Raw genomic sequence first — 12830 nt, 5'->3', positions numbered from 1 at the left:
ATTTAATCACTCAGCTGAAGTGATTCCCGAAGGTCACTTAAAAAAAATTTTTTTTTTAATTGAAGTATAGTCAGTTTACAATGTTGTGTCAATAAGGTCACCTTTTGACTGCCAAATTCGGTGGCTGCATTTCTTAATACTTCTTCTTAACCCTTGCAGCACTTGTTATCAATCATTTACTCCTTAAAACTCTATTTGACCTGTTTTTGTTGTTTTCTGTTTCTTTGGATGGCTTCCTTTTCCTATCTACCACTATTTAAGGCAGTTTCTATAGTTTTTTCCTTTAGTTCTCTATGCTTTGTCCCTGAGCTAGCTTTATGACCCCATGACTTCCGTTAGCCTTGGTTTCTCACTTAAGTTCTGATGATCCATGTAATCAGTCTAAATTGCCCCCAAGAATTAGGTGTTCCATTCCCTCTTAATTTGGTTGTTGCATCACTATACAGTGATACCATAGTAATCTGATTTCTCTATCTGTTCCTCTGACTGTACAGTTGACCCTTGAACAACATGGGTTTGAACTACAAGGTTCACTTATACATGGATATTTTTCAACAAATACGTAGTACAGTACAACATGATCTATTGTTGGTTGAATCCGAGAATGTGGAACCTTGGATGTGGAGGGCCAGAGGGCCAACTGTAAAGTTATAGATGGATTTTTGACAGTGTGGAGGTCAGCGCCCCTAACCCCTGCATTGTTTAAGGATCAGCTGTACAAAGAATACTGAGATTTTCTTGAGTTGACCCCAGAAATGTTTATAGTTTATTTACTCTTCTTTATAGTAGATGTTCAGTCATAGCAGATGTTCATCTTCCCTGGACTTTTAAAATAGCCTGAAATGTTCTAGGCCATCTGCCGTCCTCTGCCTCTACCCCCATTCCAATCCATTCTTTGTGTTCCACCAGATTAAACTTTCTAAAATAGGTTTGATTGCCACTCTTTTCCTTAGAAATATTCTGTGTCTCCGAAGAGCCTTTATAACATGGCCCATCCTTTCCAGCTTCATCTACCACAATTTCTTCCATTTGATGTGCCCAGTTTTCAGTTTTACCAGATGGCAATACTTGCCATTTCCTTCCTGTACTTTTAAAATTCTTTGCCTTTGCCGGTAAAAATCTCTGCCTGGAATATAACATGGTGAAATCTTACTTCCCTCTCCAAAATTCCAGCTAAATATCACCTCTTCTGTGTAGTTTGAGGGAGAGCAATGTTTACTGTGCAAACATGACCAAAGTTAAAGGAAACTCCTTTGTTAGTTTAATGCTAAAATGACTCTGATAATTACCCCCTCAATAAAAATAACTATTTTTCTCGATGATACAGGTATATAGTAATATGCCTGCCCCTATATGAAAATGATTCTATGGTTTCATTTTTTGGCGTCACTTCTGTTCATTAATCAGCATCAGCTCCTCTTTATTGTTGCTGCAGTGTGAAAAAGCAAAGTGGAAACCAGGTGGCCAAATTTGTAAGATTAATGACTCTTAAAATTATAGTAAGCCGTAGCCCAAGGATGGATCTCTACTTCTTGAAGATTTATGTAACTTTTTTTTAATTAGCTTGAAAGCTCTCCATTGGTGGATTTGTGGTCATGTTTCATGTGGCGATGGAAGGTGTTGCCCTATCTGGCCTCTCTGTTCATGAAATATTGTTAGATAAGTTGTGGATAGTTTGCAGGTCTACTTCCTAATTTTCATATTTTCAAGTCTTATAAAGTTATTTTGTTCACAAGTTGCTTTTACTCAGAATTTTTAATAAGTATTTGTCCATACCAGATTAAGTTATTTCTTGCCCATGATGACCTGAAAAATTGATGGCTTCACTAAGAACCTTTCAAATTTCTTTCTTAAGGCAGAGTGTATTAAGTTCTTTTTACTAACACCATCAGTAAACATCTCTCTGTTATAAAGGAAATATCCTATAACTAAAACCTAGGAAGGTATTTTTCTGTAATACTTATTGTTTATGTATCCCATTAGTTTTGCTTTTTCTGTCTGTAAGCATAATTTCTTTTATGTCTTTCATTACTTAATAGTTTAAGTGTATTCCAACTACTAAGGCTGTAATATTATGATTTATAATAAATACGTATCTGGCCTTCATGCCTGTTCCTGGCACAGGAATTGGCCACCCTTGGAATTTCCCAAGTGCTAAGAGTAATAAAGATGTCTTTTGAGCTTATGTTAATGAGAATTTTGGGAACCTCGTAGGTAACCTAAAGATGGGGACTGGTTGCCAGAGAAACCATCCAAGAGATTAAAGGGTTGGAACTTTCAGTGCCCCTCCTCACCAGTCGAGGAGAGAATGACTGGAGATTGAGTTCAATCACCAAAAGCTAATGATTTAATTAATCATGCCTAGGTAATCAAGCCTCCATAAAATCCCAAAAAGACAGGGATCAGAGAGCTTCCAGGTTGGTGAACATGAGGAGGAAGGGGAAGAGTCGTGTGCCCAGAAAGCATTGGAAGTGCTGCACCTTCCCCACACATTGCGCTATGCATCTCTTCCGCCTGGCTGTTCCTGAGTTATATCCTTTCGTAATAAACCAGTGTTTTAGGAAGTAGAATGTTTCTCTGAGTTACGTGAGCTGCTGTAGCAAGTTAATCAAACCCAAGGAGAAGGTCATGGGAACCTCCAATCTATCGTCAGTGGGTCAGAAGCAAGGTGACAACCTGAATTTGTGATTGGCATCTGAAATTGGCAGGGATGCGAGTGGGGAGTTTTCTAGGACCAAAACCTTAATCTGTGGGTTCTGATGCTATCTCCAGGTAGCCAGAATCAGAACTGAGTTAATTCTTTGGTTATGTGGGGAAAAAGACATACATCTGAATTGGTGTCCAAATTGGGGAGGAACATACCAACAATTTATTGCAGCTTCATGTTGTTTAGTGTGGCAGTATACTAAAATTAAGAAGAGTTCTGCTTTCTGGGACCGTTTCAGATACTATTACAATTGATCAGTCCCTCCCGTGTAAATAGGTTGGTTATTGTGTTGCTTTTTACATGTAATTTTTACCCAATTTCTCTCACCTTTCCTTGGAGACCTGTCCCACCTTCCCTCTTAGTAATGTCATACAGAATTTTTGCTTTTGCTTATTTTGCAGCTTAGCTCAGGAGTCAGCAAATGCCTGCCCATGTGCCTTATCTAGAACACTACCTGCTTTATATATGGCCTGTAACACAAGAATGGTTTTTACAGTTTTAAATGGTTGAAACAAAAATCAAAAGAATATCTTGTGATATGTGTAAATTATAAAAAATTTAAATTTCACAGTCCATAAAGTTTTATTGGAACATAGCCATGGCTTGTGGCTGCATTCTTGCCACAAAAGCTAGGCTGAGTAGTTATGACAGAAACCATATGGCCCACAAAACTTAAAATATTTACTATATAGCCCTTTACAGAAAAATTTTGCTGACTCCTGACCTAGCTGATTGTTTGCATGTGGTGCAATCCTCTTCCCTATTAGGAATTATACTTAGATGATACTTCACAAAATCAGTTTTTCCTAATCTACAGAATCCTCCTATCTGGTTTCTCATAGATGAAAGCTTTCTTCTGCTTTGAATGTATCTGATAATAGATTCCAGAAACCAAATAGTTTAGATCTCTCAATTGAATTACGAATACCTGATCAAGTATCAGAATATTATGTTCCTCAAATTAACTACCCTCCTTAATTCTATTTTTACAAACCCAAAATACTCACATATACCAATTATAAGACAGGAAACATTTCTAATTGGTCAGTCTTTATTTATTTAGCCCAGCTCTGTAGTTTCAAACAAGGATTTATGCTGTATTAATCTGTAACACTGTGGCTGAAACACTGTCACATTATCCGTCTTTACAAAGGAGAACTAGACCAAAATGCTGTATTTAAGCAATCCGCTCAAGTATTAGCAGCCAGGAATCACTTTGTTAGATGTTTTAAAAATGAACAAAGTACTATTTTGGATTCCTCCTAAAGCTAAAAGTGAGGGCTATACAGGATAAGAACAATCACCTTGCTTTAGGATTATAGGACCCTTAAGACCCTTTGGAATGCTTAAAAGTACTGCCACCTGTTTTTTATTAGAATTGGTTACAAGGTGGGGAGGGTATAGCTCAATTGGTAGAGAGTATGCTTAGCATGCACGAGGTCCTGGGTTTAATCCCCAGTACTGCCTCTAAAAAAAATAAATAAACCTAATTAACTTCTCCCAAAAGTAATAAAAAAAAAAAAGGTTATATACCTTACCTTAGTAGGGTGACATATAATTTCTCAAGCCAAGACACTTCTAAGAGTGAAGGGAGAACTAATTCCTTGAGATCTCTGGACAATAAATATAAACTGGCCTGTGCTGACATAACCAGGATGTATGGTTTCCCTAACATGAGAAACAGGCAAGCTCCTGCTCTGTTTTAATATGCTACTTGTAATTTATTTGTTCCAAATAGAAGGCAGAGGTAACAGTGAACTTAGCCTAGATAAAAAGTGTCAAACTCTCATATTCTTTCTGAATGTAAACGTTATTTGCACCCCTGATTTTTTTTAGTAACTAGGTTTTTCCTTCATAATTTAGAAGCACAAATGACCATTTACTTTTGTCACAATGGGGCCATGATATATTAAATTTCTACCCAACTATGTAGATTAAAGGTTTTCTTTAAAGGATTACTTTAAATATTGACCACATACATACAACACATTACTCAAGAGTCAAGTAGAAAAATAAGGCCCAAAACAAACTTTATTTATATAGGATCAATAAGGAAATTAACAACTCAAATATTATTAAGCTTTGGGTAGAAGTCCATGATTCACCAAGATTACTTTATGGAGGCAGTATAAAACTACATTTGGTATTTTTCTCAGTTCTCTGGCATTCTTCAAGCTTGCAAGGATTCAGAACACTTTAATGATAGCTTGTTGAACAGCAATAAAATGAGATGTCCTTAGAAGTCAGTCTCTCACAAAAAAGACGTTATATCCAAGTTCTACCAAAGCCCCAGCCAGTAAGGCCCATAAAGGAATGAAGACATAGGATAGATTCATGGTAGTAAACTGTTCCAGTTTAGCACAGAGTGCAAGGCAGAAGGCTAATTTAAGTAACATTGCAATGAGGTACCAGGCTTTTTTTTTAATATTGTGTGATCCATGTCGAGGGTCAAAGCCAGACTTACATCGCCCAGCCATTTTCACAATCAGCATGACAAGAAGGATAGTATCAAATATCCAGACTGGAATAAATATGAGGAACCAGTTCCAAGGTGCCTTCTCATCCAGTTTCAACACCAACATGATCAAGAAGAGTAATGTGAAAAGCCAGGTGAGTAGTACTCTCTGAGCCAAGGACATTCTCATTTAAACAGTTTAAAGAGGCTGCTGCGGAGTCGAAAAAAGGGAAATATGCCCTAAGAGAAGGAAAAAAAGTCAAGATTGTTTTGATACCAGAAAAAAAAATCATTTCTATTCCTGGTTTACAAAGCTGGCCCTTTCCCAATCAGAGATTTCCTAATTTTTAGAACATTCTACCATTCTTCTTTGAATAATCTATAAAACTTGTAGCCATCTTTGACATTATATCCATCATTCCTTATACCTGTGACCAAATGCAATTTTTTGTATATCCACTGGGTGTAAGTTCTATTCAAAATGTCTCAAGAACAGTCAGCTCCTTTTCATTGCTGTCACACAAGTCCAGGTACTTATGATCTTATTCCTGCATCTCAGGGATGTCGTCAAGCTCTGTTTGTACCTTTGCACATATATACATTTTCATTTTCAAAGACTACTAAGAAAAAGCATGCACAAAGTGAAAAAGGAAGAGGTGGTATCAAGTCAAGTGAGGAGAGTTTTAATAAGGAGAGTCCAGTTAATAAAAATTAAGTAGAATTACAATTGTAAAGATGTCATTGGGCTAAATAGTATTGATAACACTGGATTTTCACTTAGTTTAATCTATGGGTCTTGTACTTTTTAAATTTTCTCATTAAAATTCTTTTAAATAACCTTTTTTAGTCTAAAACGTTTCTTTTTAATCTCATTTTTTTGGTTTGTGGTATAGATTTTTTACTACTTGCTATTTAGTAAGATCACTTAATAAACTTTTGATGTTTTGTGATTATTAGATGCTAAATTATTCAAAACTTGGGGCTATTTCTTGTAGCCCTATGCTGTCTTACTGATCTCTATTTCTATTTTGCATTAGTACTGTATGACTGTTACTGCATATGTTCTAATATCTGGGCGGCCTCGTACCTATTTACTATTTTCTTTTTCATATTATTTTCTACTATTTTGCCATTTCATTTTTTTCAGCTAAAACCATTAATTCTTTAAAACTTGGAATTCTGATTGGGAATGCATTAATCTAAAATACTTAAGTATAAGCATTTACTTAATCTTCATATACGGGTTTACACTATGTTTGATACTTACTAAAGTTTTTTATATCAACCTTGTGACCATTTGGAAAAAGGGCAAATTGAATGGGAAATCAGAAGCCAGGTTGCATATAGTTGGGTGAGGAGTTAACAGAAAATAATGAAATGCTAACAGTTGACATTTTATTCCTTTGAAACATTTGGAGAAGAAAAGATGAAAGATAAGAGAAAGGAAAGATCAAGAAGAAATTTTCAGGAAAGTAGGAATCTAAGTATGACTGTAAATGGAAGGAAACAAGCCACTGGGGAGTGATAGACTGGAGAGAGGACACTTCATCGAAACACGAAAAGACCAGAAGGTAATGGGGATGTAACAGAAACATAGATAAGAGTAAAAATACAAGAAGATAAGAAACAAGGAAAAGGTGAAAGAACTGGCTAGATGAATCAAATGCCCTAGACTATCATGTTTAAATAATTGTATTTTAGAACTAATTTTGATTGCTGCATCTCTACTACTTTAAAACAATGTGTAGCTATCATGGTGCAAGAGTATATATCTGGTTTATTTCAACAGTAACCTTTAAGTCTCCTAACTCCTCTCTTTCCCTTACACCCATCTGCTTGCACTCCATTTGTTTACTTAGCTGGCAGATACTTCATTACTGCAGTATGAGAAACAGATGCTTTTGCTCCCAAGAAGGCATTTTTTGTGCTGGCCTCCTTTCCTAGCCAGAAGCTACTGGAGTGGGATGTGGGACTGAATTTGGAAGATATGGAGAGGTGTGTATTGATTAATAACTACAGATGGATTTCATCCTGTAAACTGAATTTGCTCAATCCTAATCTCCAGTCTATCTGGCCATTTTAGTGAACCTTTAAAAAGGTTATGATAAAACACTTGCTTAAACATAACTTTTCTGTCAGCCAGCCATTAGATGAGTCAAGCTGCTTTTTTTCTCATACAGGAGTAGTAATTGGTCATAGGAATGGTAGCTGCACTCGAAACGTACTTTAAGACTGGAGGTGGAAAGGCTGCTAAGAACACAGTCTTGTGACTACAAGTTTTATCATATGGGCTGCAACGAAGTTTTGTATGCACTGGCACATTTTAATGCCCTGAACTGGGAAGCACTCTGTTGATTTTTCAATGATGCTTGAAGGATTGTGGATGCTGGGGTACAAATATGATATACGATCCTGACATTATTTATTAATCTTCATTAATTTAAACTATGGTATTTCCTACTACTACTATTCTTTCTCCTTAAGGGAGAGGGTTGCATGCTCCAAAACAAAAATTTGTTCAACTAAAGTATCTTCCATTTGAGGTGATTATTTCTGGCACCTGGGAGATGGTTAAGTTCATGCGCTTCCTTATCCACTGTTAAAACCTGTGTTGCCTCTAGATGGAAATCTAAAGGGCCCAGCCACAGCTCTAGCGTCTCGGTATCAGCTGTGTCTCCCGACTGCCAGTACACTTCCAGGTGAATTCGCTCCATTCCAAAGACAGTTTTGCTCAATGAGCCCACAACACAGAATTCCTCTTAATAATGAGTCACTTTCGAAAGGTTCCTGCTGCAACGGCCTTGGCCAACTTGACCATCCTTCAAAGGAACATTGTTTTGCTGACAATTTATCTGATTTTAGGGCCTGCTTGTCCCTAGAACTTCCTAACCTATCTTTGCCCTCCGTCTCCAAACGCCAAGGGTCCTCCATCGGCGCCCTACCCTGACTCCCCCTATTCTGCGCTGTGGGCCTGGTAATTTTGGAGTTGAATGCGGGTTTTGCACGATGTGACCCACAATGCACACAGACGCCTAGTGCCAAGCAGGTCTATATGCGTTTGGGCCCGGGAGTTTGAGGGAATGAGAAGCGACGGCACAGCCCACGGAGGCATCCGGAGGCCAGCGCCCGGGCACTGGAGGGGGGAGGGGGGGACGGGGAGAAGGTGTGATGGGTGGGGGGGGGACAGGTTCACTTGTGGGGGATACCGGCCCATCGGAGCCCCAGACTCACCTGGCAGCGCCGCTGGCTGGAGAGAGGGGAGGGGCGCGAAGATCAAGAAATTCCCCAGTTTGGATCCTTGGCCTTTTCCACCCTTTTTTCTCCATTAAATCAAGAACCTATCACATGATAATCAACAAAAAGATCTCAGTTCCGCCTCTCCAAACGACCACGGTGGAGGCTGTCTCTCAAGTCTACCTCAGGACCGCGCCCACATCCGGGGCAGGCTCTCACAGCCCTAGGCCTACCCTATAGGTAGAGAGGACGCCAATCTGAGTCAAAGCCCCTTTCCCTGCGGTAATTGGATCACTTGGCCGTCAGCGCAAACCAACCGACGTTTTCGTACGTTTAAGTTTGTGGAAAACGCCGCAATAAAAGAAGCCACTGGGCCCGCCTCTCTACTGCTACTGGCTAGGAAGAATGTCAGTCTAACCATAGCCCGAAGCGTCCTTGGTCCCATTGGGCACACAGATGCCAATTAGATCGGCCAGCGTTCGGCCCCGCCCAGCCGGGCGCCCCGCCCCTCCGCTCGCTCTTCCAGTCAGCGCGCGGAGACTGCAGGCTCCGGCGCAAAATCCTGCGGGGGAGGAGGTGGGGCGACGGTTCTGGAGGCAGCGCTCCCGCGGGCTGCCTCGTTGTGACTCCTCGGGCTCCCGCGGCGGTGGTGGCGCTCGCCTCGGAGTCTCCCGCGTGCACCCTAGCCGCCTCCTAGCGGCGCGGCGCCCTCTCCTATGGTAAGAGCTGGCATCACCTCCGCGCTCGGGCGGGCGGCGTGGAGGTCGTTGGGTTCTGACAGAATCCGGGAATGAAGCTGGACGAGGGAGGAGGCGGGTGGGATGGAGGTGGGGGGTTCCGGGGACAACGCGTCGCCCTCCTCCGCTGCTGACTTCCTAGGCAGCCGCCGGCACCTGCGCGCCGGGGTCACTTGCTGTCCCCTCCCGTCATTTGGCCGGCAACGGAGGCTTAGCCTCACTCCTCTCGAGCCCGCGCTGTCCTCGAGCCTTGCTCGTTAAGGGCCGAAGCCCGGCGCCGCCTCCCGCCCCTCTGCCCCTTCCCGCGGCCCCTCTCCTTCGCTTCCTTCCCCTGGCGCCTTGTTGGGGGCGCGTCTGGTCCTGGAGGGCATGCGGGGCCACCGGGTGGCCGAGCCCGGGCCGGCGGAGAGAGGCCAACTAGCTGCCCGAGGAGGGGGCAACTCGGCGCGCTGGAAGCCGACTGGTGGGGGTCGCTGCCCTGCACTCTCTGAGCGGGCAACAGTTTAGTTTTGTGATTCCAGCACTGACTGCGGAGCGGGTAGTGAAATCCTTGGCACGGGCCTTAAAGGGATATTTTTTGTCTGGAAACAATACTGCGGTCAATAAGCATGCTTCACCTTTTCTTATTTTTATCTTCCTGATGTTGACAGCCAGTGTTCTGGTATTGTTTCTTAGAGTCATAAGGTTTTCTAAGTGAACACCTCCGTGTAGAATTTAGATTATTCTTTCATTAATCTATCATCCTTTTAATTTTTAGCCTGGCTTTAAAAAGAAAAAAAAAAGGAATTGCTTTATATCAGCATACACTGACTAGGGAAGTACTGAATCTGGAACAATTTGTTAATCTCAGTATCTACATACCAAGTAATTTTAAAATTCGTGGTGAATATATTAAATATTTTTTAATATACTCTTGCTCTCTTCCTTGATGATATATCATGCTTACTTTGAGATTAGTTTGTTATTTGCATTATTCTGATTTTACAGTTTTTGGTTAGCTTTAGCCAACTAGGCATTTTAAGGTTTTTCTTTTTTCCTCTTTGAGACTGGCTATAGACTTAGTATTTGCTCTTGTTTCTAGGGATGATGTATTTTTGAAAACTTTTTTTTCCTCACCAACTGGACTTCTTCATACATTTTTTAAAGTTTTAAGGTGGAGTTCTGAGAATTTGGAGACTATTGCACTTTAGCCTAAAGAGCTGTAAAATAGCATAACACTTTGAAATTGTAACTTTTTGGAATAAGGTTGCTAAGTTTAAGAGAAGAAAACGAGTATCCCCTGTTGTAGTGGCTCAGCCTCTAGATTCTAGAGGAATCTGGAGAATGAGCTGTGCCTGAGACCAGACACAGGTGTTTCCACCTAAATTTACTTGCTGGGGAAATAGCCTGCCTCCCCCACAGGTTAGTTGTCCGCATGCATCAGGTGATATTAAGTTAGGTGGTAGTGAAGTAAGAAATGTCTGTGTTCTAATTTTCAAACTTTCTGGTGGGGAAATGTGATAGCAAATCTAATACACAGTGGGAGAACTCTTGCATAGTCAAACCTCCAAGAGTAAACTTTTTTTTGAATCCAAACTGGCACTAGACAGTTGGCCCTAAAAGTCAAGTAGGCGGCCTGAGCAGTTTTTAAATCATGAATCTTTTTAGCTAGTCCATTTAATACAAAATTGCATAGAATTTGTAGTGAAAAAGCCACTAGACTGAGCCAAAGAAAAATCTGGGGTAGCATGTAATAAAAAAAAAAAGAGGGTGTAAAATTATTTGGATTGCTTCTATAGTACCTCATTTAACCCTTATAATCCCAAAAGATAGGTACTGTGATTACTGCCCTCCCTATTTTATAGACTAGTTAACCAAAACTTAGGTTAACTCATTTGTTCCAGATTTCTCAGCTAATAAGTTGGTGGAGGTGGAATTTACATCTAAGCAATATGATTGCAAAGCCTGTATACTATGGTGTGCTTTACTACCACAGGAAAAATGGCTTCTTAGATTTGGTTGAAGGAGACTCATCAGTGGAAAATAACACTGCAAAATCATAAACTGAATATTCAGTAACACTTTGAGTTCATTGTTTAATAGGCACTGTTGAGTATTGGTGGGGATATGAGGATGGAGTCATCTTTGCTGTCTTTGAGGAACATCCCTTTAGTTGGAGAGACAGCTATTTGATGGAAAGAGAATTCATTTGAAATTCAAATGAATTCCTATTTGGCTTTGTGACCTTAAACATGTTACCAAACCTTTTTCATCTTTAGTTTCCTTATCTGTTAAGTGGACACAATAATACTTCAAAGGGGAGTATTAGTATTAAACTAAATATGTAAAGTACTGGCACATTGGTAAACCGTGAATAAAGAAGAAAGAACAAAGAATTTTAGTAGAGTAGAGAAGGGGTTGCAGGTTCAGTAGGAGCTATCTCTAGAGCCTTAATGGGTGAGTGATAATTTTCATTGATGAGGAAGGCATCAAACAACACAGAACTGGAGGCAGAATCTCAGAATAGGAATATGGATTGTTGAGGGAATAGCAAATAATTGTGGCTTTGTATAGAAAGTATTTGTGAAGGTCAAATTTAAATGGTAATTGTATATAAATATGACTGGGTGATTTTGGTCGAATTTAGAAATTGCATGCTTAGATACTGAAATTATAGGAATATTTCATTAGTTTGTGCATTGTTAAGGTTTTATTTAGTATTTACCTGTTAATACTTATTTTCCGTGGTGTCACTTAAAACTTCATTTCGAAATGTGTTCGGATAAGCAACTATTTCATTATTTCATTGTGATATTTCATTTGGAGCTGTAAAAGACGACTACTACAACCAGAGGCATTTATTTGCACTTAATTTGTAGAATTTATTTTGGGATTATTTAAAAAAGAAGAATCCTAAAATGACTGATTGCCTTCCCTCAATCCCCTTACCTACTCTATAGCTGTGTAGAGTCAAAACTATCCTTTGCATATATGTTGACTGTCTTTTATGAACTGAAACTTGAGACCTGACAGTCGGACAGAATGTTTTAAATTGGGACTGTTCTTTGAAAATCTGTGGAAAAAGTCCCATGTTTATATCTTCCCCTCAGGTTAGCACAAAACCATAAAATTGGATGTATAAATGTGGATCACTTGATAACCAGAATCATATGACTAAGTTGAAAATATTAAATGACATTTAGGAAAACTGCATTTTTAGTTCAACTTGTTAGCTTCATATAAATTGCCAAAATGACACAAAATAATCAAGGTGGGTTTTCAAATAAGTAAAAACTGCTTCCTAGAACAGGTAATTTTAGAAGTCTAGGAAAGAGAATATGTTGGACTTCATTTTGAACAGGAACTGGGGCAGGAAATGGCTGTGGCTGAACCACTACCTGATAATAATCATAGCATGATTAAATTTGACATTTAATGAGAGGAAGTAAAGGGAAAAAAGTGCACTGTCTGCAGCTTTCCAGTTTCAGAAACAGTAGGAGAAGGGCCTATTAAAAGTATCTACAGAAATTCTGAAGTCATGTAATAGGCACTCATACTTGTTGATGAATGAAAGCACCTTAGTCAAACATTCAGTAAAAGGTCTCTTACAGATGGCAAAAAGCTTATGGACATTATATGGCATAAGTTTTGGTGCTCTGCACACCTATGTTCAAGTCTCAATTCTGTAGTCCACCAGTTGTCTAATTTTGGGCTCATT

General features: G+C 39.7%; 2 protein-coding genes across 13 annotated transcripts in view; one reads left to right on the top strand and one right to left on the bottom strand.

The window, feature by feature from the left end:
- Positions 1 to 4720: 4720 nt before the first annotated feature.
- TMEM60 (transmembrane protein 60) lies at positions 4721 to 8649 on the bottom strand. Its single transcript, XM_010984792.3, has 2 exons — positions 8394 to 8649; positions 4721 to 5402 (listed from the first exon to the last, which is right to left on the bottom strand). The coding sequence occupies exon 2, from the start codon at positions 5350 to 5352 to the stop codon at positions 4951 to 4953; it is 402 nt and encodes a 133-aa protein (XP_010983094.1). The 5' UTR covers positions 5353 to 5402; positions 8394 to 8649; the 3' UTR covers positions 4721 to 4950.
- Positions 8650 to 8944: 295 nt separating this feature from the next.
- The window catches only part of PHTF2 (putative homeodomain transcription factor 2), a 178213-nt gene continuing 174327 nt past the window's right edge, over positions 8945 to 12830 (top strand). For all 12 annotated transcript variants that reach the window (XM_064487643.1, XM_064487651.1, XM_031454768.2 and 9 more), the window contains exon 1: positions 8945 to 9115. The gene's annotated coding sequence lies outside the window, so the exon portion shown is untranslated. The remainder of the gene's footprint in view (positions 9116 to 12830) is intronic.

This window comes from Camelus dromedarius, chromosome 7, assembly GCF_036321535.1.
Source record: "Camelus dromedarius isolate mCamDro1 chromosome 7, mCamDro1.pat, whole genome shotgun sequence".
Taxonomy (NCBI): Eukaryota; Metazoa; Chordata; class Mammalia; order Artiodactyla; family Camelidae; genus Camelus; species Camelus dromedarius.
Note: the sequence above shows the minus strand (reverse complement) of the source record. Positions and strands in the feature narration are given on the sequence as shown.

What these genes read in the sequence shown, in the direction of transcription:
- TMEM60 (XM_010984792.3), bottom strand. Translation starts at nt 5,352, where the DNA reads ATGAGAATGTCCTTGGCTCAGAGAGTACTACTCACCTGGCTTTTCACA.